Raw genomic sequence first — 22,378 nt, forward strand, 5'->3', positions numbered from 1 at the left:
AAATCATTTTTTACTTGGAGTTGAACTTTTTATCAGAAATTAATCCAAAGGCTGATTCAGAGTCTATTAGCAAATGTCATGAGTTTCACTGCCTCAAATGTTCTCTGGTGCCAGGACCAGGAGACGTGCTGGTTTATATTGCCTGCTTTTACAGTCCTATAGTTAAACCTAACGACACCTAGAATATATTAAGTATAGCTGTTCAGCATTGCAGTCGTAACAGATGCAATGCAGCTTTAGCAATCAACTGCAGCCTGTGGCTCAGGAGGTGAGGAGGTCGTCCACCAATCATGGGGTCGGTTTTGTCTGTCTCCTGCTCTCTACTTAATGGAATCTTTTTGGTCAAGATACTGAACCAGAAATGGTGCGATTGCGTGTGAATGTTTATCACTCCAGATGATCAGGTGGCACCTTGTATGGTAGCATCTGCCACCAGTGTATGTGTTTAATGCCGGCTTGTTTGTAGAGCCCCAAATAGCTTTACCATTTACCACCTTGATGGGTGCACAACAGCCCCTGGCAAAATCAGGCCAAATTGGGCGAGGATCATAACATTTCCGACGCCCCTTGCTTGAACCAGACTAATCTTATAACTCAGCCTTCATTTTGATCTCAACCCCTCTATGGTTTTGTGACTTCCTCTTGCATTGTTTTGACATTCTTACGACACTTATTTCAAGTGTATATGATTATGTTTTTGAGTGTTACAAACCCACGATCACCATGAAGAAACTGGTGGATTGATAACAAAATAAGAACGATTCCTATGGGGACCTTTTATTTCATCCTCTGACTTAGCAGGCAACAGTTAATTTCCTCTCATAGTATTTATAGCGATTACAATCACTCCCTCTTGGTTTCAGAGCTCACATATTGACTGTTTCCCAATCCCTGTGCTGGTCATCATCTCAAAAAAGCTGAGCAAATATTGGGATGCTGAATGCATTTTAACACTGATAGGCTTATTAAACTAAGATAAAAATGTGGTTCAAGGTGGGCACTTTCCCACTGAAAGCGATAAGATTTGACTTGTATTATAGGCAGCCACATTAACTTTATTTGTCTGTTTCTTCTTGTCCTTAGGTACAACCCGGCCCCTTCGAGACGGAGAGGTCCCAGGGGTGGATTACAACTTCCTGTCTGTGGAGGACTTCCTAGAACTTGAGGAAAGTGGAACACTACTCGAAATAGGAACATATGACGGTGAGGATGATGATCACAACTGACCCTACATGCGACTCATGATGGCGCAGGTGTCCTGATTCTCCACAGATACAATGAGCATTGCAACATTTATTTTTTCCTACTTGCAGGCGGGCAGAAATACTTTGCTCCAGTTGATTCAGATTAGACTGTGCATGATGGGGAGGGAGATGTATTCAGGAGACAGCAGGTCACTCCACATCTGCCCCTCTCACTCTGATTAGGACAGTGTTGTGCAGCCTCGTTCCAACACAAACCTGTGTGTTAACATGAGTGTGTGGGTGGATGTGTGGGTGCATGTGTGCTTGTCTGCGAGCCTGTGTGTTGTGCAGGGCTAAGTCTAGTGTGTGTGTGTGTGTGTGTGTGTGTGTGTGTGTGTGTGTGTGTGTGTGTGTGTGTGTGTGTGTGTGTGTGTGTGTGTGTGTGTGTGTGTGTGTGTGTGTGTGTGTGTGTGTGTGTGACATTAATCTGCTTGGCACCGCTTCTGCTGTTGGCACGTTTCTCCCTTTCACGCAGACAATGTCAAATACCTGTCCACAGGAGTCTGTGGACATCCAGATAACCACCAGAAAACTGGATTATTGATCATAACTGCAGTAACCCTGGAGCGTTATGAAAAATAAATATATATATTTATTAAAAAGATTAGATTATAAGTACCTTCTTTTAATTCCCTCACAGTTTTGTTAAGCATTTTTGAGAAATGTTTATTTTAACATGCCACTTCAGTCACTGTTGTGTTTTATTTGGAATTGTATTCTTGGTAAAAATACTATTTGTCTTATCCCTATCCCAAATTTGATTTAGGGAAATTACCATCTCCATTTGCAGGACTTACTGTATTTTGTTGTTCCCAAAGTAAGAAGTGAATTGGGAAAGAGTGCTTTTAGATTCTCTGCACCTACTGAATAGTTTATTCTACTGACTGATCCTAAACCTAAACATATTGTTTACCTAAACAGGATTAAAGCTATAGGGAAATATAATGGGGGCAGAATGTGGGTTCAAATGTTTTATCTGATCATTTGATGTTAGTCAAGTAGATGTGCTTTTATCTTGGTAAAGATATATTTGAGCTCAACAGGACAAACCTGTTTAAATAAATGATAAATTAAAACCACACAATTGATAGAGACATTAGTTAAAAGGATATGAGAGGACATAAACATCCATAGCGCAATTCAAACAGCCTTCGGCCTTTTCCGAATTATTTATTTAATACAGAGTATTTGTTTACTGTAAACAGAAGACAGCTACTCTAAATTTTCACATTTACATTAGACTCTTAGGCCCCGTCCACACGGAGACGAAACCGATTTCGAACCGAAGTCGATTTGAAAAAAGTCTTCCGTCCTCACGGAAACGGCTCAAGAAACGTGTCCATCCACACGAAAACGCTGGAGACGCTGTAGTACATATACCGGGCCTGTAAGTGGCGCTGTACTTTACATTACATTACATTGCATTTAGCTGACGCTTTTATCCAAAGCGACTTACAATAAGTGCATTCGACCAGGAAGATACAACCTTGAAGAAAACAGAATCATATAAGTACATCAGATTTCATAGAGCCAAACATTTCAAGTGCTACTCAACTGGCTTTAGAAAAGCCAGCCCTTTATTAGTATATAAGTGCTTTGTTACGGCCCGTCCACACACAGGCATGAAAAATCTTGAAAAATCTAGAAGCTGGGCGTGTCTGAAGCTTGGCGATTTTTTGCGAGCAACGCAACCAACAACCAATCNATGCTGAATGTGATTGGACCAATGCGTTGACAGACACACACATACAGTGGAACAGTCGGACATGCAGAGCGCTGTTTGTAGTGGACATAGCGGAACATTTAGACTCGTTGCGTTGTGGCGATGTCTCGCAGATAACACATATGAAAAGTATAATTTGCTCAGAGTCCAGAGACAGTTGTGGTTCGGTCCGGATCCGGACCGGAGTCCGGACTTTGAGGATGCCTGGTATAGGGCATACACACCAAGCCCCCAGGAAGTGCGCCGTACTCTGTGCCCAACATTCGTTGTGTCCAAACGGCGGTACTGCAACTTCCGTATCAGTCCATGACGTCACTGGGCCCAGAAATACTTTTTCCCATTGACTAACATGGGGAAAGAGACGTCTGTAAATCAGCGGATAATTTGTTTGTAACTAAATAAACTACCTAGTTTTAACTATTTTATAGCCCTTATTAGAATAAATCGGTCCTTAAAGTTGTAAAATGCACTAAAAGCCGAATCTAGATTTATTTTTTATCTCCATTCATTCTAGTGAGCCGAGAGTGGGAGCTCGGGGGGCGGGGCTTAAGTGGCAACTCAACTGTGCATGCTCTTTGAGCGCACATACAGGTACTTCTTCTCTGACAGCCAGGCATGACGGGTAATCTGTGACGTTTCGCTCTCAAAGGTTGGACCATTTTGCCTTCATGCACCAATAGAGTGGTGCAGGGATGACGTATTTACCCGGAAGTAAGCTGCGCATTGGGTTCCCTCGTCAAAAAAGCAATGGGATTTCTCCATAGGATTTTGGAAAATAGCTCAAAATAAGGTCTGTGGAAAACGAACCTCTTAGATAAATGCACGTTTTGTTCAGCCGGATAATATCCACATGTCTACCCTACTTTTATATCGAATCATAAATCTAATCGCTAGAAGCAAAATGCTAACGTTATGCTATAAACGAACTACAGCAGGGTTGCTGCTTCAACGTCACGCCAACTTAAGATCGATATTCAAAAATACAGATTCAAAATTGTACAAGTTGAAGCTTTTGTTTTAACAGTTTGCAAGAGCGCAGGTACTTGCTTTCAAGCAGAACAGGGAAAACAAACTTAGCGGGAGTGTTTACGTGTTCGGTGTAATGACGTACAACTTCTGTAGTCCTATTCAGCCACTTGTTAACACTCTTCAAAAATCACCAGTGTGGTCACTGCTGATGTATTTAATGTCATAGACCAAAACGTGATCCGTCTCTTACATTTGTGTTAACCACAGACCTTATTTCGAGCTATTTTCCGAAATCCTGTGGAGAAATCCCATTGACTCTGAGACGAGGGAACCGGTAGTGGTAAAATGCTAACTCACTTCCGGGTTTTAGGACGCGACACTGCACCACTCTATGAGCAGCTCTCATAGGAAAGAACGAGACCCTGCCTCTGATGCTGTATCCAGTTCTTATTATACATCCATGGTACACACGGTGCCGCAAGCGTTTCGTCTCCAGACTTACCCACTTTGGGAGCCGTTTTCAAACTGTATAGTTTTCGGGCTCCGAATCCGCAGCTTCATGTGGACGAACCGTCTATACGATAAAGAACGTTAGCGGATACAACTGATATCATCTTCGTGTGGACGGGGCCTTAATCCTAAACCAGGTTAATCAGCTGGTGCTTGCATCAATTAACTGCGTTTGATCCAACTATTGGCAAGAATGCAATAAAGGGTATTTCCCCAAATGTTTAATTATTCCTTAAATGTAGCTTCTATGTTATCGTCGGACCCCTAGGTCACCAGGATGTCTCTGTCTCTCATATCTATAAAGAATGTGTGAATAGAGTTGTAACATACAGGATAACGACTTAATTAAGTATTTGTTTGTGCCTCTGAAAACAAGACTCTCAGTCATAAAAAGCTACAAAAACAAGCTGGCTGTAGTGAGCCGGCCATTGTTCTTGCTAAGTATGCTTTCAGGGTCCAGACAATGAAGCTCTGAAGCCTCGAACACAATCTAGTTCTGCTTTCTCACCAGCTGCTTTTTCCAGGATTCATGATCACACTGTGATCCAGCGCAGATTATGAGGTTTCATAGATTCTCTGCCTGCTACCTTTCCGCCTGTTTCTATCCCTGGCTTCCTCTCTCTGTCTCGGTTTCTCCTTCTGTGTCTCTCTCAAGCATGCTAATGTCCTTCTTGTTGCCTAGGTAACTATTATGGGACCCCCAAGCCGCCAAGGCAGCCCATCAGTGGGACAGTGATTCTCAGTGATGCAGGCTCCCAGCAGTCCACCCCAAAGCGCACCAAGTCCTACAATGACATGCAAAACGCCCGAGTAGTGCCTGCTGACGACGAGGATGACGACCAGGCCACGGAAATGAACAACAGTTTTACAGGTGAGGGCGTCGCTCCACATCTCCAGCCTCCCTAAACTTTCTGCAGCTCTCTTTGTCTGTGCATGTATTCTCCATCTGTGCTGTGTTGAGTGGATGCTTGCTTAGGAGTGTGTGTGAATGCTCAAGATTAAGGATATAGAAGGAGAGAGATAACGTGTGTGTGTTTATGATTCTCTCCTCTGTTGTACGGTGCTGGGTGTCTGGCGGTTACATCATGTCTTTGTGATGCTCGTTCCTTTTTCTGTGAGCGTCCAAACACTGCCATCTGCCTGTGAGGAGGGGTGTAGAGGGGGAAGAACTACACCACAGTATACACTCATTTTTCTCTCATTGCTACAGGCCTCAAATCCTTTCCTAGCTGTATCTTATCTTTTACTTCTCTTGACATTGCTCATTTAATTACTTCTAGCATGTTCATCAAATTTGAATATGTCATTCTCAGGTATTATTGCTTTTTCAAGCCACATATTTTCCAATACATGTTAGCATTCTGCTAACATCCTCTGCATCTCAATCAGTTCCATAATATATAAAATAAGAAACATTGTGATTTCTATGCCAAAGCGTCAGTATTTTCCCTCTTTTTCTGTCTCCTTTAAGCTCTACCCTGTTTTTTGATAGCAAGACATGGTTTCTTTTTCTCTCTTGATGCTGGGAATCTATGCCCTCTCTGTGTCCCCCTGCCAGGCTGTGAGAGTGTTGAATTAGCATTTGATCAAATCCTGAAAGGCCCACGGAAGTGGTGGAGGACATTGGGCCAGAACTGGGGAGTGAGTGGGGATGGGGGTTGGGGTAGCTAGCCTTAGGAGAAAGAGGCTTATGGGCGGAGAGGTAAAACAGGGTGGGGGTCACAAAGAGTTTGGGGAAGACTGTTGCTGGAAGAATTAGCATATTCCTGGGGCCCTTTGAGTACACTAGATATGGGCAGGGGGCCGAACTTAAGACGGGGGGAAGGGGAATGTGGTGTGATTAAAGTTGAATGTGAGTTGCAAGAGTTATAGCATCTCTGCTTATTTCCTCTGTTCTTTTCTTGCATGCAAAAACATAAACTGTGTTTTTTGTTCTTTTTTGTTGTCGTTCCGTGTTGTGCTCCTTGTGTTACCCAGGATCTTTAGTGCGTAGTCTCTTCCCCTCTCCTTTGTTGTGCACAGGTAACCCTATTGACCAGGACGAGAGCCGCGGCGGCACCCTCCGGCCGTACCCCGCACGTGACAATGCTCCATCCTGTGGTCTGAACAATGCGGCCGCCTCCACCTCAGAAAGTGGGCAGCAGACCCTCGCAGAGCCGCAGGTCTCTCCGGAAGACCCGCAGGGACCTCTGCCTGAAAACTGGGAGATGGCCTACACTGAGAGCGGAGAACTATACTTCATAGAGTATGTATCAACAGCCTGCAACATTTCAAAGTTTTATCTCCTGCAACACACTCTTTGCACTGCCTGAGTAAGCATTTCTCACCGTAGCCCATTCCCTAGTTTGTGTTTTCTGTATTTTACCTGCACAATTATCCCTTTTGTTCGTCCAGTGGCTTGTCTTCCCCCATGATTTGGTTTTTAGGCCTCCCCAGCCAACCTGCCCAGCCCCCTGGGTGCCACTGCTTTCCTGTTAATCCCTGCATGTCCCGATCTCTAAAGGAGATCACATCCTGATCACCTGACTACCTCCACCTCTCTGTCCTCTCCGCAGCACGGCAAAGCCACACCACCAGGACATGGATGTGTATTTTCAGAGCTTGTATGTTTATTTCTGCTATCACTGATTTACAGTATGTTCTTGTTTAACAATAGAGGGAAAAGTCAGGTCATTTATTGGTAATATCCTGCTTGTATTGCTCTATTATTCTCATTTCTTCTTGCAGCAGGCGCCTTCTGTCCTCTGTAAACTTGCTGACGCGGTTTACTTTCTAATTCTTATTGATGCATTCATGCGCCCCTGCTGTGCTTTTATATGTCGGTGTGACAGCCTGTGTTGAATTATTCTGTTGTCTTGTTTGTTTCCTCTCAGCCACAACACAAAGACCACATCATGGATGGATCCTCGGTGTAGAGACAAAGCCTCACGGCCAGAAGAGTGCGATGATGAAGGTAAGCTTCGACACAACATCCTTTGCACAATACAAGTTGTTTAGCACTTCAGCGTGTTGCTTCAGGAATCAGTAGGTGGTGTGTGAGGTCTCAAACAATGTGCTGCTCCTTGTTAGAGAGTGGTGACATTTGAACTCATTTGCTGTGAAACCTACAGATTGATTTTGTGTTTTTTCACAACTTTTAACAAATAAAAAGATAACTAATAATGATCTTATAAACAACAAAATGTTTGATAAATTACTAATTACAATTGTGTTGAGCACAGTTCAGAATACTGAAAAATTGCACCATCAAGTGGCGAGATTTCAAGTGGCACACATTGCACAGGATGGTTTAAAGGCTGTTTTGTCTTGTTACTGTACGTTTTAAAACTAAGGGGTTTCTTTTTGCCTTTCTCTGGACTGTCACTTCCTTCTTTATTTGCTCTTCGATTCTTCCAACCCACCTCCCCTCCGCTTTGCATCCCCTTTTCTATTCATTATTTTCTATTCTTTGTTTCATCTTGCTTTAATTCTGGAGAAGAAGGAATACATACGGAGGAACTGGAAGCTGATATAGGTAATACTTTTGTGTTTAAATAAAAGTGTTGTTGAGACTAATAAGGTTTATCAGTGTAAATCACACAGTTATGTTGATCTCTGAATTTTGACCTTCTCTGTCATGCTGCACTAAAAGCTGCTATACCATTTATTTAGTTAATGCTGAAATGAAATGGAGGCTTCTTTAGTGAACTTTGAGGCAGGAAAACATATGCAAGAAATGTAAGGACCTTCTGACTGTGAAGAGGAGCCGTACAGCAATGTGATGATGTTACCATTTAGTACTTGCTTTGCATGCTACAAGCAGAGGAGTGGAGGATGTTTGTACCAGCTGCAGACCCAAAAAATAGAAAAGACTGCAAGTAATGTAAATAATGCAGGTTTCATTAAAAGATGGATTGGATATGTTGTTTCTTACGGATACACGGATACACAAATGATGTATTGCTGAGACTGTAAACAAATGTGTTTACGGAAAATAAAATTCACTTTAAAGCACAAAGCATTTTCCCCATATTCCTGCAGAGCAGAGATGTTTATTGTTTAGAGAGGGCTTATGACCCCATGTGACGTAAACCTGACCATCGTAACCTAATTCTGTGTCTTTTGCCAATAGCATTTCCAATATGGCATTTGGCTTTATAACATTTCTTTCTCTACTCTCCAAATGTTTTCCTCTTGACATTTTTTGACTGGAGCCAAAATAGTATTTGTCCCTCAGTTTTATTACTTTTATTTACTTTCTGTAACTCATGTGAATTAGTCTCATGTTGATTTAGCATTTGATCAAAAGTTTGTTTTTATCTCTGGGATCACTCAATTTGCCTTTGATATTATAAATACAATCATCTGCTCCTCGCAATTAATTGCAGTAGTTGTTTACATCAGATTGCAGATGCTCATATCTGAACTATGTGCTCATCTCCCAGTTGCAGGTAGCACAAACAACCCTGTAATGGATCAAAAGCCTAGCCTCAAACAAAAGCCTTGAACGTCTGGCTTTGAGCCTTATTTATTTCTGGCTGCATTTGCTGGCTGCTGTGATGCAGACAGTCTGTGATTATTGATCATGAAATCCAGTCTCATTAAAGTATTTACTGGACTTGTGAGAAGCCAACGGTAACACAAGGCGGTAATGTCTTTGTGTGAAAATGAATAAAGTGAGAAGGAGGAGGACTGAGATGCCAACATCTTAATGGGGTTGTGTCAATTTAATAGGATTCATCTGTCCGCCTGTTCCCATGTAATGCGGTTAGGTGTGTGTGAGCAGCGTGCAAGGGTGTGTTCAAAGAGTGAGAGTAGTGGCACGGAGCAGAATGATATGGTTATATTTACTAGAAGAATTACAAACCGCCAAATACAGATGTTAACACTTGAGTTTTACTATTTTCAGACTTCACTTGTGTGTTGGCCCTTGTTTAGTTGTAATAAAAGTGTTTGTGTGTGGAAAAAGTGGAATTTTTATGGGAGAATTAATTAAGTTCTTGGAAGGTTTATTTTACAGGTGGAATCCAAGACATTTAGTGAAATAGAAAAGTTTCAAAATCAAAGTGGTCGCATTTTGGCATTAATGTTAGAATGTAAAACAGGATAACAAATTGCCATAAGGGCAGAAAAGCCTGATAAACCATGTTTCCGAGCTAACATACCAAAACAATATGTTCTAAAGAAATCATGTTGACCCAGAGATTTTAGATAAGATGAAGGACAGGGTCCAGTACATTATGGAGGCTGTACCTGTAGTTTAATAACCATGTTTGATACACTGAATGATTTCGAGTCAATCCACGATCATACTCTGCTCTGCTAATGACCAAGGAGAAATTATCTTTCTGTGCTTGATGTTGTGTTTCATCTGTATTTCAGAGCTGCCTCCAGGATGGGAAAGGATAGAAGACCCAGTGTACGGGGTGTACTATGTAGAGTAAGTTAATCAGCTTGTCAAAATTCTCCAAATAAAAGACCATCTTCGCACCACCATCATTTATAAGAGAGCTTTTGATGTGCTTTTATATACTTTAACTGTCTTTTTTGAAAATCATAATGTCCTTTGTTTACTCTCTCCCACGCTGTCTCAGTCATATAAACAGGAAGACCCAGTATGAGAACCCAGTGGTGGAGGCGCGGCGTCAGAAGATCCTGGAGCAGCAGCAGCCGCAGCCTCCAGAAGGTGAGCGGTATATTCGAGGTTCGTTTCCTGCCCTGGCACGGCACCATTTCTTTCTTTCTTCATGTCTGTGAGTGTCATGTCCTTCTAGTTTGTCCAGTGCTCTCCAGGGTTTTGGCCAGACTGCTATCCTTCTCTCTTCTGTGACTTTACTTCAATTCCCATCATGTCATGATAGAAAGAAAACATAGGTTTTTGGCTAAATGCTAATTTCGATTCTTATAACGAATTTACCAAAAGAGAGCTGGCCGAAGCCCTGGTGTCGTCTTTGTTGTTTAGGTTTTAATTTACGTTATTTAAATTCATAAAAGCTCTATCTCATTCTGTATTTGATCATTTAGTTTGTTTTACCATGAAAACGCTATTCAAACATTTTTTTCTTTAGCCAAGAGGTTTTTAAACATTGACGCCATCTGCCCAGGGGAGAGATGTGGGGCGAATGACTTGTGAGGCGGGACAGGTGCATGCTGATGCTCTCAAAACAACAGGAAGTTATTTATTGTAGTTTGGCCCTGTGATTTGGCCTATTCATCCACACAGTCAGGAATTGAGCCTGAAGCTCAGCTCAGCAACTAAGGTACTTTAAAACACCTATCGCTGTTTTACTGCGATTTGTTTCAAAAGTAGTACTCTTTTTAATAGTCATATTTCAGACCCAAATACATACACACATTCTCAGATTCAGTGTTCAATTCATAAAATGAGCAAAAATATGTTTTTCAGAATCATAATGGTAATTGTCTGTACATCCTTATGTACTTTGCAAACAGGAACTGCTAATGGCTAATTTGGCATCCTTCAAATGGTTAAAAAAAAAAAAATGGGAACAAGCCACATCCACACCCATAGAAACATCAAACTTGCTGTTCACATCCTCCAATGCCATGCACTAATGGGAACTGCAGCTCCAAATGAATAGAACAACATCAATTCAACTTTTTTCATGTTGCATTTTTCTTTTACTCTACTAGGCTCAGATTGTCCCATCACAGTGTTTTGTACTTCTATTCATGGAATACTGACACTTTCCTCTATCCATTTATATACAGATGTTTGCCACAAGTTGGATACATCTGGACATACACTGACACTCAATTTCTTTCTAAGGAGGGGACAGAGTGTGAAAACTACTACTTTAGCCTAAGAATCAAATGTATATAGTTGTACACTGCAACGTTTCACATTAAACAAGTTTCTCACATTTAATAAACAACACTAGTAGAAGCTGATGTAAATGAGGGAACTTCTCACAACTGAGGCGTAAAAATGAATCAGATGGCAAGTATGTACAATATGTGCTTAAAGCTCTGTGTGTCTATATGTGTGTGTTGCTGTTGAGTGTTTGTTTGTGCTTGGCATGTAAATACACTTTTGTGTTGAGTGTGTGTCGGTAATGTGTGTGTGATTGTGATTGTGTCTGTGCAGAGTGGATAGAGGAGCATTCCTCAGCTGCTGTTCCATTAGCAAACTACGCTCCTAACCACCTGGAGACCTACAGGGACCCCCAGGGCCGGCCAAATCTACCTCCGATGCCAGGAGCCAAGCGTAGGTCTTTGTTTAATAGACACTGTACATCATATTCATTCATTTAAATGATATGATATGGATAAATACAATATACATAGAGTTGCAAGACTATTAACCTAGGCAATGTTTCGAAGCATTTATAGCTGCTGATTTACAATCCTGTCCATACTTCACTTTTACTTCATGATTTTATATGTATTGGCAGTTGTCCTAAGATACATCATGTAGTTAAGATGAAGGTTTGTTTTTGGTTACTACATTCACATTGGAATTCCCCGTGCTTTGACATTTCCGGGCTAGAAAATCTACTTTTGCCGATTTGTTGACAGTCTTTTGACATGACATTTGGAAAAGGACACCCCCCTCAATTTATTTTGAATGACTTAATGTGAAAGTGACAAAGGAGTGCAAGCAGCCCATGTCTAAATGTCTTTGCATCGCCAAGCAACATTTCTAATAACCATAAAAAGCAATGCACAATTTCATAGCCTGTAACCATTTGAGTCTCATTTGAGGAATCGCTGATTGTCTCATCTTGCTAATTTGTCCACATATCAAAATTCAGACAACAATGTATGATCCTGAATTGAGAGACACAACTACTATTAATCAATGTTCAGGTATTTTGAATATAGAATCCGGAAATGACACAAAAGTATAAGTTTTTTTTCTTCTGCTGCTCTAAAGGAGGGAAGCCTTTCTTCACGAGAAACCCAGCAGAGCTGAAAGGAACCTTCATCAACACAAAGCTGAAGAAGAGCCGTCGCGGCTTCGGCTTCACGGTGGTCGGAGGTGACGAGCCAGATGAGTTTCTACAGATCAAAAGTCTGGTGCTGGACGGGCCTGCAGCCGTGGATGGCAAAATGGAGACAGGTGCAGTACATAAGCACTATCCACAGGGGGCACTGTTTTCATTCAACACACTTCTTATGAGCCCAATCCCAGCAGCTGTATTTTAAGTGATGCACCATTTGGCCTTCAATGATATCTCCTGTTGCTGTTTAATTGTACACTTTGGATAACTTGAAAAATCATGATAATCAAATTCTTCTGAGGTTGGATTTGATTTTGGACAGCAATCATTACTTGATAGTACAGTATGAGTTTGCCACTGAAACATTCTCGTATAGTTTCAGTAAAATAAAAGTAAAACATATCTGCTATCGTAAAAGAGCAGTCGTATTATTTAAGTCCTCATAATCTTTCCTTGACCTGGTGAACTTTTTCCATCGAGGTCAAGTGCTTGGGGGCTCCCTAGTGGATTATTGAGCCCTGTATCCACATTTTCGATAAGACTACATCGGTACAGACCTTCCTTCAAGAAATAACCTTTAGTGCAAAACGAAAATGGAAAAAAGATGTGGGAGTCAGAAGAGGAGATTTTCCAGCGGCACTTTATATTTGTACTTGTTGCTTATGGAGACATGATAGTGACATCAAATATTTGAATTTGGTGCAACTGACCTCTTGTACTTATTTAAGTGTATACTGTCGCTGTGTTTCTGCTGCATCAACTTGACTATCCATCGTGAGTTATAGAACCAACAATATTATAGTGCAATACTAAAGGGCTGGATAGTATTTTAATGTTTGTGAAGGTATACATTTGAACAGGCCCTTCACAACCCTGTCAGGTCCCCTATTACAGACACTTTGGTGTTACACTGAATAATGGACTTTCCAAAAACTGGTTTATTAAACTAAATAACACAATGTTTAAAAAACGAAAAAACTGTGAATATATATATATAGAACAGTAAATAGTTGTTATTTGTGTAAATGCATCACTAACAGTATAATTCTCCTCTCTGCAGGCGATGTGATAGTCAGTGTGAATGACATCATTGTGCTGGGCTACACCCACGCTCAGGTGGTAAAGATCTTCCAATCCATCCCCATCGGCTCCATGGTGGACCTGGCCCTGTGTCGGGGCTACCCTCTGCCCTTTGACCCCGACGACCCCAACACCAGCCTGGTGACTTCAGTGGCCATCGTGGACAAGGAGCCTATCATCGTCAACGGACAAGAGGCGTTTGACTCGCCTTCCAACCACGGCGGACCCGTTAACGGCATGAGGGACTTGCGGTCGCACAGCCCCTCCGCCGAGGTGGCGTCTAACGGCTCGCACGGCCACTCCAGCGATGTGGTCAACATGGCCTCATCGATAGCCACCCAGCCGGAGCTCATCACCATCCACATGGAGAAGGGCGACAAGGGATTCGGCTTCACAATCGCAGACAGCCTGACGGGAGGAGGGCAGAGAGTCAAGCAGATAGTGGACTACCCGCGCTGCCGTGGTCTAAAGGAGGGGGATATTTTGATGGAGGTCAACAAGAGGAACGTCCAGAATATGAGCCACAATCAGGTGGTGGACCTGCTGAGCAAATGTCCCCGAGGCAGTGAGGTCACCATGCTGGTGCAAAGAGGTATGTATTACATCTTGATGTCAAATATTTGGATAAATAGATGCAGGTATACTGAAGTTGATGAAATGATGTGCAATGAAACACAGAAAATAACATACAGTAATCTGCCGAACCGACAACAGCTTGAATAGTTGGCATGCAGAGAGTGACATAATGCGAAGGCAGAGAGAAAAAGTTAGGAAGAGAGTGGGTGGCAGGTTGAAAATAATCGGACTGGATGAGATGAAACCATGAGAGGCAAAGAGACGATGGGCTGAGTTAGCATTGCTGTCGATGAGCAGATGAGTGTGGGAAGGAGTGGGAGGCTGGGTAGAGAGGCAAGATGGATGAATGAGAGGGGAGGGGGGGGGAGGGACTCGTTTATCTTATGAATACGGATGCAGCTGAATTGGGCCTCAGAGACTTTGTTGCTATTCATGTTAGCTACCATCATATGTTGCCCTTATGATGTTTTCATATTGGGTGTCAGTTTATTTTCTGCTCTTGACCCACAGTAGCTGAAATTATTAAGCGACGAGTTTATAGCATGTGTTCATGAAAACGGAAAATTATTAAGTATCGACTTGAGTTGACTTATAAAGTTCATTCTTAGTATTTGCACATTATTTATGTGGATTTTTTATGTTAAATGCATATTTTTTTCTGGATTTTTAAGCCCGTTCACAGCAACACTGCATCATACATTTCCCTACATAATACACTTTTAGCCTGGAATGATCCATAGATGAATGTTTTCCCATTAAATTGTCAAAACAAATTGTTTGCCGAAGTGTAAAGTATCCAGGCAGACACTGAGTGACATTGGAGGTCCCTCATTTGTGTCTAGTCCTTATTGTTGTTAAATTACCGTCCATGCCGGGTGACCCATAACTCTATTAGTGGAGGGTCAGGATATGCACCTCACATCAATTATGCCCTCTAATGAGTTGACCCTGTGCACTGATGCTGGAATAGTGCTGCTGTATTGTGTTAAATGTCAGCATTATTATGGGCCTGTGAGAATGTGAGAGAGAGGAAGTGATACGGTTGCAGGGCAGTATTCCTGCTACCAGAGCTAAGAGAAAGAGGTTCAAAGAGAGCAAGAGCAAGACTGAGAGGAAATGAAGAAGAGGATAATTGGGTAGAAGGCTACAAGCAGTCACTGTGGCAGCAGCAGCAGCGTAGATCATCTCTGTTAGGCTTTGACACCAGCCTGTCATTATTATGAGCTCAGGTGAGACGCTAGGTGATGAGGCGCAGAAACTGCACACCCACGCAGGCAGCCAGGGGGGTGGGATTGAGATTAATTAAGCTTCCGTTCAATAGTTAGAGGTATTGCATGAAGTTGAAGGAATGGTGCAAACAATACTAAACTCACTGAAACCGTTTTTTCAATATGCTACTATTGACACAATTATTTGTTCATTTTACAAAAAAAGCCAATATACTGTAGCACTGTATTCAAACAAGATTGTCGGACTTCTGCAAAGAAGTAAACCTTTTTTTCATTGTAAGTCTACAAATTAATCACAAAATATAACATTCCTTGATCAATCTAAAAACGAATTGCAAACGTAATTTATAAATACACACCACACGCATATTGTGAAATGCAATGACATGCGATAAACTTTACAATCGTAGTGTAAAAACACCTTTGGTTGATCAGATGTGAAACTCCCTCGTCCCAGCTTCTCACATGTGAGGGTTTCCATCTTTCCTAATATAATTGCATATTTAATATTTTTGGGTTTTACATCAAAACAAGCAACTTGTAGGCACCACCTTGGGTTTTGCAAAATTCTGGGCATTTTCTAGACAAAACAACTAATGTGATGAATTAAAAACATAGATCACATATCAATCAACAGAAACAATCATTAGTTGCAGCCTTCTCAAAAGTGTAATAACGTTTTTTTGGGGGCTGATTTGTGACTCGTCTGAGAATAATGCGCTAACCTTTCAAGTGATCGCTACCAGCTAGCACATAATCATTCACAAATAACAATTATGGGAGCTAAGAGGAGCAGGGTAAGGCAGATAAGAAAAGAAAGCCGAGGATGAGATATGGGAAGGCCAGGGATCATGTTTTGAGAAAGTGGAGGAGGAGGATTAGGGGAGAGAGTGTGAGATTTGCTGAACAGCACTGAAAGTTCAGCAAGGGAAGCGTGTATGAGGGGATTGCTATAAAAATATATATATAGGCGGAGGAGAGGAGGAGGCACAAGGTGGACCTCAGCTGGAAGAGAAGAAGCCTTAAACTGTTTATCTGTGACTCATCAATACGTGCTGGCTGACTCAGATTTGTATAGAGGGCACAAAGCGCAAGGTCAAACAAACACATCATCACACAATGAAAATGTTATTTTATGTTTCAAGAACAAAGTTTGTATTTAAATGTTGTGTATGATAATTCGCAGTGGCTCGGGATGTGTCACAGAAGTTTCATTTATGCAAAATTGTATGAATCCTTATAGCTCTGGCAAAATGTACTGTACCATCGGATGTGCACGACAAAGACACAAAAACATCTCTTGCAACGCTACACCAGTTCAGCAGTTTATCCCAGGAGGCAGCATCGCTCTGAACTCAACAGTGCCAGGGTAGTTTGCTTGTGGCAAATCTCAGATAGATGCACCGCGAGTTCAAAAGCCTCACAAGTAAAAAAGATGTTTTGTCACAGCATCTTGCCGTTGCCTTAATGCTCCCCTGCGATGGCATCAGAAAGGAACGGAGCCACATTTTGGTCTCTGGATTTCCCAACAAGTGTTCTCTCTAGTTTCAACTGCGTGGTCGTTGGCTTTAAGAGAGGAGACTGGCAACATGTTATTATTGCAATGGAAAAAGACAAGAGGTGGAATAGGCTGTTGTGGTAATGAAGGAAGTAGCTAAAAAAAAAAGGGCTGTGAATGGACTGTTGTTAAAAAGAAGAAGAAAATAACCCTGAACACATTCTTCATGGTCTAATTACACACTGTAAGCAGTAGTATGGGCAAATCTCAACCTGTTAAAATAATCTATTATGACCATAAACTTTTCTAGTGCGAGAAATGTTCATAATCCAATACGATTTCAAAGATAACAGTGTTTTCACACACAGTACCTTCTCATGTAAAGGAGGCCAGGCCAGCTTTGAGTCCTCCATCTTGTCTTCCCACCGCTGTTGCCATGACAATCGTGCACAGCGCTCCTGTCCCCTGAGAGACGGAGAGAAAGAAGAGGGAAACTTAGAGGGGGGAGGGGGGATATAAAATGTTGGGGAAAAGAAGGGAGAGGAATGTAATATAATGATGACAGACAATGAGGAAGAGCGACACAATATCATTTAGAGTGGAGGAAGAAAAGAGGTGTGTTTATAAGTTGTAAAGCAAGGCTGAACGTTTACAGGCTCAACAAAAGACTACATTACTCATGCTGTACACCAGGGATCACCAACTACATTTGTCCAAGGGCCAAAATTATTCCTAGAGACACTTTCGGGGGCCAGCGATTTTTATATATAGCCCTGAATTGTGAAGTTGTTGACCGGGGGCGGTGCTGGTGGAGCACGCTCATGTACTGTCAACTCGCCGGAGCCTCACAGCGGGGCTACTGCGGAGCGCTTAAAGCAGACTCTTCACGCTAACGAAGGATCACTCCTTCTTCAGGGCAGGGAAGGCAACGCAGTACGCAGGCTACTCTCCCGCAGCCTCTCCGTTGGACTCCGGTGCTGCACATTACTCACGAGACGTTTTAAAAAATAAATGAGTGGGGGGCAAACGCACTAACCACTCTGCCAGCGCCACAGCGCGTGCCGGATGAGAATGTCTGGCGTGACAGATTTGGCCCGCGGGCCGCCAGATGATGATCACTGCTGTACACCCTTAAACAACAATATATACAGTGTTTAGAGAACCTGGAGGAAGGACCAAACACACGGCCTTTCAACACACACACACACACACACACACACACACACACACACACACACACACACACCTGTATTTGGCTGAATATGTGCTCTTTCGTTGCTTCTGTTGGCATGTGTGGTTTCTCAATACAAATAGATGTGACAAGGACATGTTTTAAAGGCTGATCAAAAGATATAAAGGTGTGAGCAGGGTCTTAAGTTAAGTATTTTCCTCCCATGCAACTATAGCAAGTTACCAATCGTCTCCACTATATAATGTTCTCTGCAAATACTGAAATCAATGTTTCGAGTGAATGATACCCGACAGTCAAAATGTGTTATTGTATATAGCCCATACCGTTTAAAGGTCCCATGTCTTGGCAATTTCTACTGATCATAATTCCATTGTTGAGGTCGACTAGAATAGATTTACATTGTTCCAAAATCACATTGGTTTTCTCATAAAGCATATCTGTATAGTATGTGTATTCACTCTCTGTCCTACACAGCTCCCCCCCTCCCTATGAGCCCATTGTGCTCTGATTGGTCAGCCCGCCCACTCTGTTCTGATGAGTCAACCACCGTTACAGCTGAACATCAGTGTTTATGTTTTACAATGGTGTTTGTTAGCAACCAGAAAATGACACCAGTAATGACAAACAGATGAGAATGCTGCGTGGGGTCTGGGTGCCGTGTTGGCGGGACGTTTTGGGGTGCTCGCTGCTCCACCCTTTGGGGCTTGAGGAGCGGACAGTGTGAGGTGGATTACTGGTATCGTTTCCTGGTTGCTGCGTGGGGTCTGAGCTCCGCGGACCAATTGGTCCATTTGGACTTGGCGACATCAACCTGCCCTAAAAAATGGAAAAAGAGAAATCTCCAACGAGGCGTTCTGGGGCAGCAGAGACAGGCATTTTCTGTGTTAGAGTTTTACTCGCTACAGGGTGTACTTTGAGGGTTTGTGACTTTGCAGACAGTTTACATGCAGAAAAACCTTCATAACACACAAGGGGACGGGTAATAACCGGAAAAGCATGAAATGGGACCTTTTTAAAAAAACAAAAAACATGTAGTATCAAAGTATAGTATACCAAACATCATAATATAGTATGCCAGAAAAAAAGTAATTCCATGCTATTAAAAATGTCATAGTATTCCATAGTAAATCATAAAAGTCAAGCTTGTCGCACAAATGATAAACCTTTTGAGCAAACACACTACTCGGCATGTGCTCAAATTGCCAATTGATAATATTAACATTGTTTGTTTGACATCAGATATTGTTACTCAGCTAGTAACAATATCTGTACTTCACTGTCTACTGTAAAAGAAGTAAAGGAAGCAGCCTCCTCCACACTGATGCTAAGTGCCAGATTGGGTCACTAAACAACTGACGGCACTCGCTTTCACTTCTAATTTGTTTACTTCCTCTCTCATTGGAATGATAATGGACACAGTCTTTGTCAGTCTGGTAGACTTTCCTCAGTAATAATACAATCAGTCCTTTTTAACCGGTGTTGCATCCTCAGTAATCACGTCATAAATGGAGGGCGTTTTGTTTCTCTCAGTCAGAAGCTTCAGCAGAGTAAAAAATATAAGGATTACGCCTCACAATGTAAATGCTATGTGCGTGCCTTCATGCTCACTGATGCCTGTCCTCCGTGAATAAATAAATGTTCACTTTCTTCTATACCTGCCTGTGCTTTTACTATGTATAGCATGCATGCATTCATGGATGCTTCTACACCGTTGCGTGTGTGCAGGATCATGCAATTCCCATATTTCTTTCACCGAGCATCAGCTGCTCATAAATGTTACATTCAGCCCTTACACATATGCATCCGCCTCACAATGCCAGAGAAACTTAAGCAGATTTAAAAACTGCATCATGCATAAGGATGCGTTCACGTCTAGCGGCATGTAGATCAGATGTTCCAGCTGACACTGCTCCAGTGGATGCAGAGTTGGGGTCAAGCTACGTCACTTGAAAAATCTGTATTCCCCTTAAGTTTCATGCCGTAATTTATCAACCATATGGTCAAGTTAAGTTCAATTTATATATTTGATGCTAATCATGTTGACCTCAGTTTCAATGTGAAGACTTTCAGAGGTTGTTTCAAAGTGAAAGGCGTGGTGAAATCAAGAGATCCTTGTCTTATAAGCTGCTGTTTGAAACACTTATTACCTTTTGTGTGTGTCCTATCTGGATCACATGTAAACATTCATCAGAACGTCAGCAGCTGAGATGTTCCACTTCCTCCAGTAACTGCCACCCCATAATCTAAGGGATAGAGAGAAGAAGAAGGGAGGGAAGGAAAACAGGGAGGATAAATTATGAATTGTGTAGAGAGAGGGGCTTTGCAGCAACAGAGAGTTTTAACATTTAATGATTTTTTTGCCAATGCAGCAGAAAGAGCCTAAGATGGATGCTTGCATGTTGTTGCATGTGTTAATGTTGCTCCATCAATACTTCCAGTCGGGTTTTCTCTGTCCCTGTTTGGTGTCAGATGTTGCAGGAATGAATATGTTTTAATACGTGTGCCCCTGCTGCTCACACCTCATATTTAACAAAGTAGACGTCTGCCACTGCATGCGGAACTACTTGATTGCCTTGGCAACCGCAACTCTTTGTCCAAATGTCGTTCATGCATTCATTCGTCTATTTTTGTCCTAACATACTTTGGTGTAGTAAGTGTCAGGAAATAGAGCATCGGGGAAGGGAAATTGTTTTTCTTGGAAAGTGGCGCATACTCTCAGTGTGTTGCAATCAGGTGGAGACGATATAGCTTTGTGTTGAGATTAGAAGCCTACATGTTGAATTAATTGTTTGGCTGTGATGGATGTGAGAAGAACCCCTGTTTAATTGGGAGTGTATATGATTCCCTACACTTGTATGCTGTAAATCCTCTCCCCTGACAACTGGCTCCAAGTATTAATATTTCATTAGCACAAATGAGATTGATCTTCTTGGTGACTCTACAGTATGTTAACTGGTATAAAGAAGATAGAGAGATAGAGACAGATGGGAGAGAGAGAGTCATGGTGCACGAAAGAAGAGGAGGAGGGGGAGGGAGAAAAAAAAAAAGGCAGAGAGAAGTTCAGCTTCTCGATGTAAGCCTTGAGCAAAGAAGAGGAGCGGAGAAGAGAGGAAACAGCTCTGTAGTTACGATGTGCATAATAAGGCAGAAGCTCATGCTTTCCTTTGATAGGATGCTCAAGCTATTGAGCTTCTTGTCAGTGGGTAATAGTTGAGATTCTGCTGGAGAGCTCGTGCTGGAGAGACACCTGGGAAGTAGACTGGATGGAGGCTGTGGGGGCGTGGATCTGTTGGTGCTTGTGGAGACCTGTAGCTTTGACCAGCATCTGAGGGCTGCTGCAGCATAAGTCAGCCTGTCTAATGCAGATAGATCAGTTGCTCCTCTTCTAATAGCACGGGTGAGAGCGCAGAGTGGAGCGGGATACAGCACAGGGGGAGGAGATCACTTAGATTAGCGAGCAGCCTAGCGCAGTGTGTTGCTCAGAGAGAAAGGCAACACAGAGGAGGAAGAGGAGGAGAGCAAGTCGGGCCAGTTGTGCTCTGCAGGAACCAGAGTCCATCCGTTTGTTTTGGACAGTTTTTTGTTTTGTTTTTTGTTTTAAATCGCAGGGGACAAGGGAAGAGCCCAACAGGTCATTCATGCTCTCTCTGTCTCTCTGCCGATGTTTTGCAGGAGTGGTGCCAGCCAAGCGGAGTCCAAAGCTGGTGGTAAGTACTACATTCTGTGTGTGTGTGTGTGTGTGTGTGTGTGTGTGTGTGTGTGTGTGTGTGTGTGTGTGTGTGTGTGTGTGTGTGTGTGTGTGTGTGTGTGTGTGTGTGTGTGTGTGTGTGTGTGTGTGTGTGTGTGTGTGTGTGTCAGTTCTACTGAGTGAAGTGAGAGCTATTTAAAGAACAATAGACATATTTGACTCCTTGCTCTTTACTCTATAGGCTTGTCACTTTGTATGCATTGTTGTATTGTTTTCATCCTCTTGCTTTTCTTGCCTCTCTGTTGTCATTTCTCTTTACACCCCCCTTCCCTCCCCCTCCCCCATTCCTACCACCCTGCCATCCTGTGACTGATTAAGCATAGCCTAGGCTGAACAGTGTAACAGTGACCAGCTGTTTTGGAGGGCAGACAGCCACAGCCGAGGGAAGATGGGAGGGAGGCAAAGACAGGAACAACGGGTTGTGGATGAGGGAGGGGAAGACCCGTGGGGACATGGTTTGTCCCACAACAGTGAATCACTGTGATAGCCCACAGACACAGAGGACTCACTGAGACTAACAGACAGGGAGAAGAGGGACCATGACGGCAGAGTGAGCTGGAAGCAAAGAAGAGGGAGATTTGGGAAGCTGGAGGAGAGATTGCAACAGATTGCAATGCGACCATAGTTGTGACGGATAAGAGAGGACGGGGAAAGAGGCAGGAAGAC

The 22,378-nt window shown here is 42.5% G+C and overlaps 1 protein-coding gene across 9 annotated transcripts in view; it reads left to right on the forward strand.

Annotated features, from left to right (window-relative positions):
* Window positions 1-22,378, forward strand: part of LOC104953754 (membrane-associated guanylate kinase, WW and PDZ domain-containing protein 1) — a 100,078-nt gene that overhangs the window by 60,000 nt on the left and 17,700 nt on the right. For 3 of the 9 annotated variants that reach the window (XM_010780754.1, XM_010780750.1, XM_010780747.1), the window contains exons 3-14: window positions 1,084-1,203; window positions 5,129-5,317; window positions 6,424-6,691; window positions 7,002-7,049; window positions 7,320-7,399; window positions 7,922-7,960; window positions 9,808-9,865; window positions 10,020-10,129; window positions 11,534-11,653; window positions 12,323-12,508; window positions 13,450-14,061; window positions 21,637-21,671. In XM_010780754.1, the coding sequence (XP_010779056.1) occupies window positions 1,084-1,203; window positions 5,129-5,317; window positions 6,424-6,691; window positions 7,002-7,049; window positions 7,320-7,399; window positions 7,922-7,960; window positions 9,808-9,865; window positions 10,020-10,129; window positions 11,534-11,653; window positions 12,323-12,508; window positions 13,450-14,061; window positions 21,637-21,671 (1,865 nt within the window). The remainder of the gene's footprint in view (window positions 1-1,083; window positions 1,204-5,128; window positions 5,318-6,423; window positions 6,692-7,001; window positions 7,050-7,319; window positions 7,400-7,921; window positions 7,961-9,807; window positions 9,866-10,019; window positions 10,130-11,533; window positions 11,654-12,322; window positions 12,509-13,449; window positions 14,062-21,636; window positions 21,672-22,378) is intronic. The other 6 variants (XM_010780756.1, XM_010780748.1, XM_010780749.1 and 3 more) reach the window with 5 other exon arrangements.

This window comes from Notothenia coriiceps, unplaced genomic scaffold (genome assembly GCF_000735185.1).
Source record: "Notothenia coriiceps isolate Sejong01 unplaced genomic scaffold, NC01 NC01_scaffold00022153, whole genome shotgun sequence".
NCBI lineage: Eukaryota > Metazoa > Chordata > Actinopteri > Perciformes > Nototheniidae > Notothenia > Notothenia coriiceps.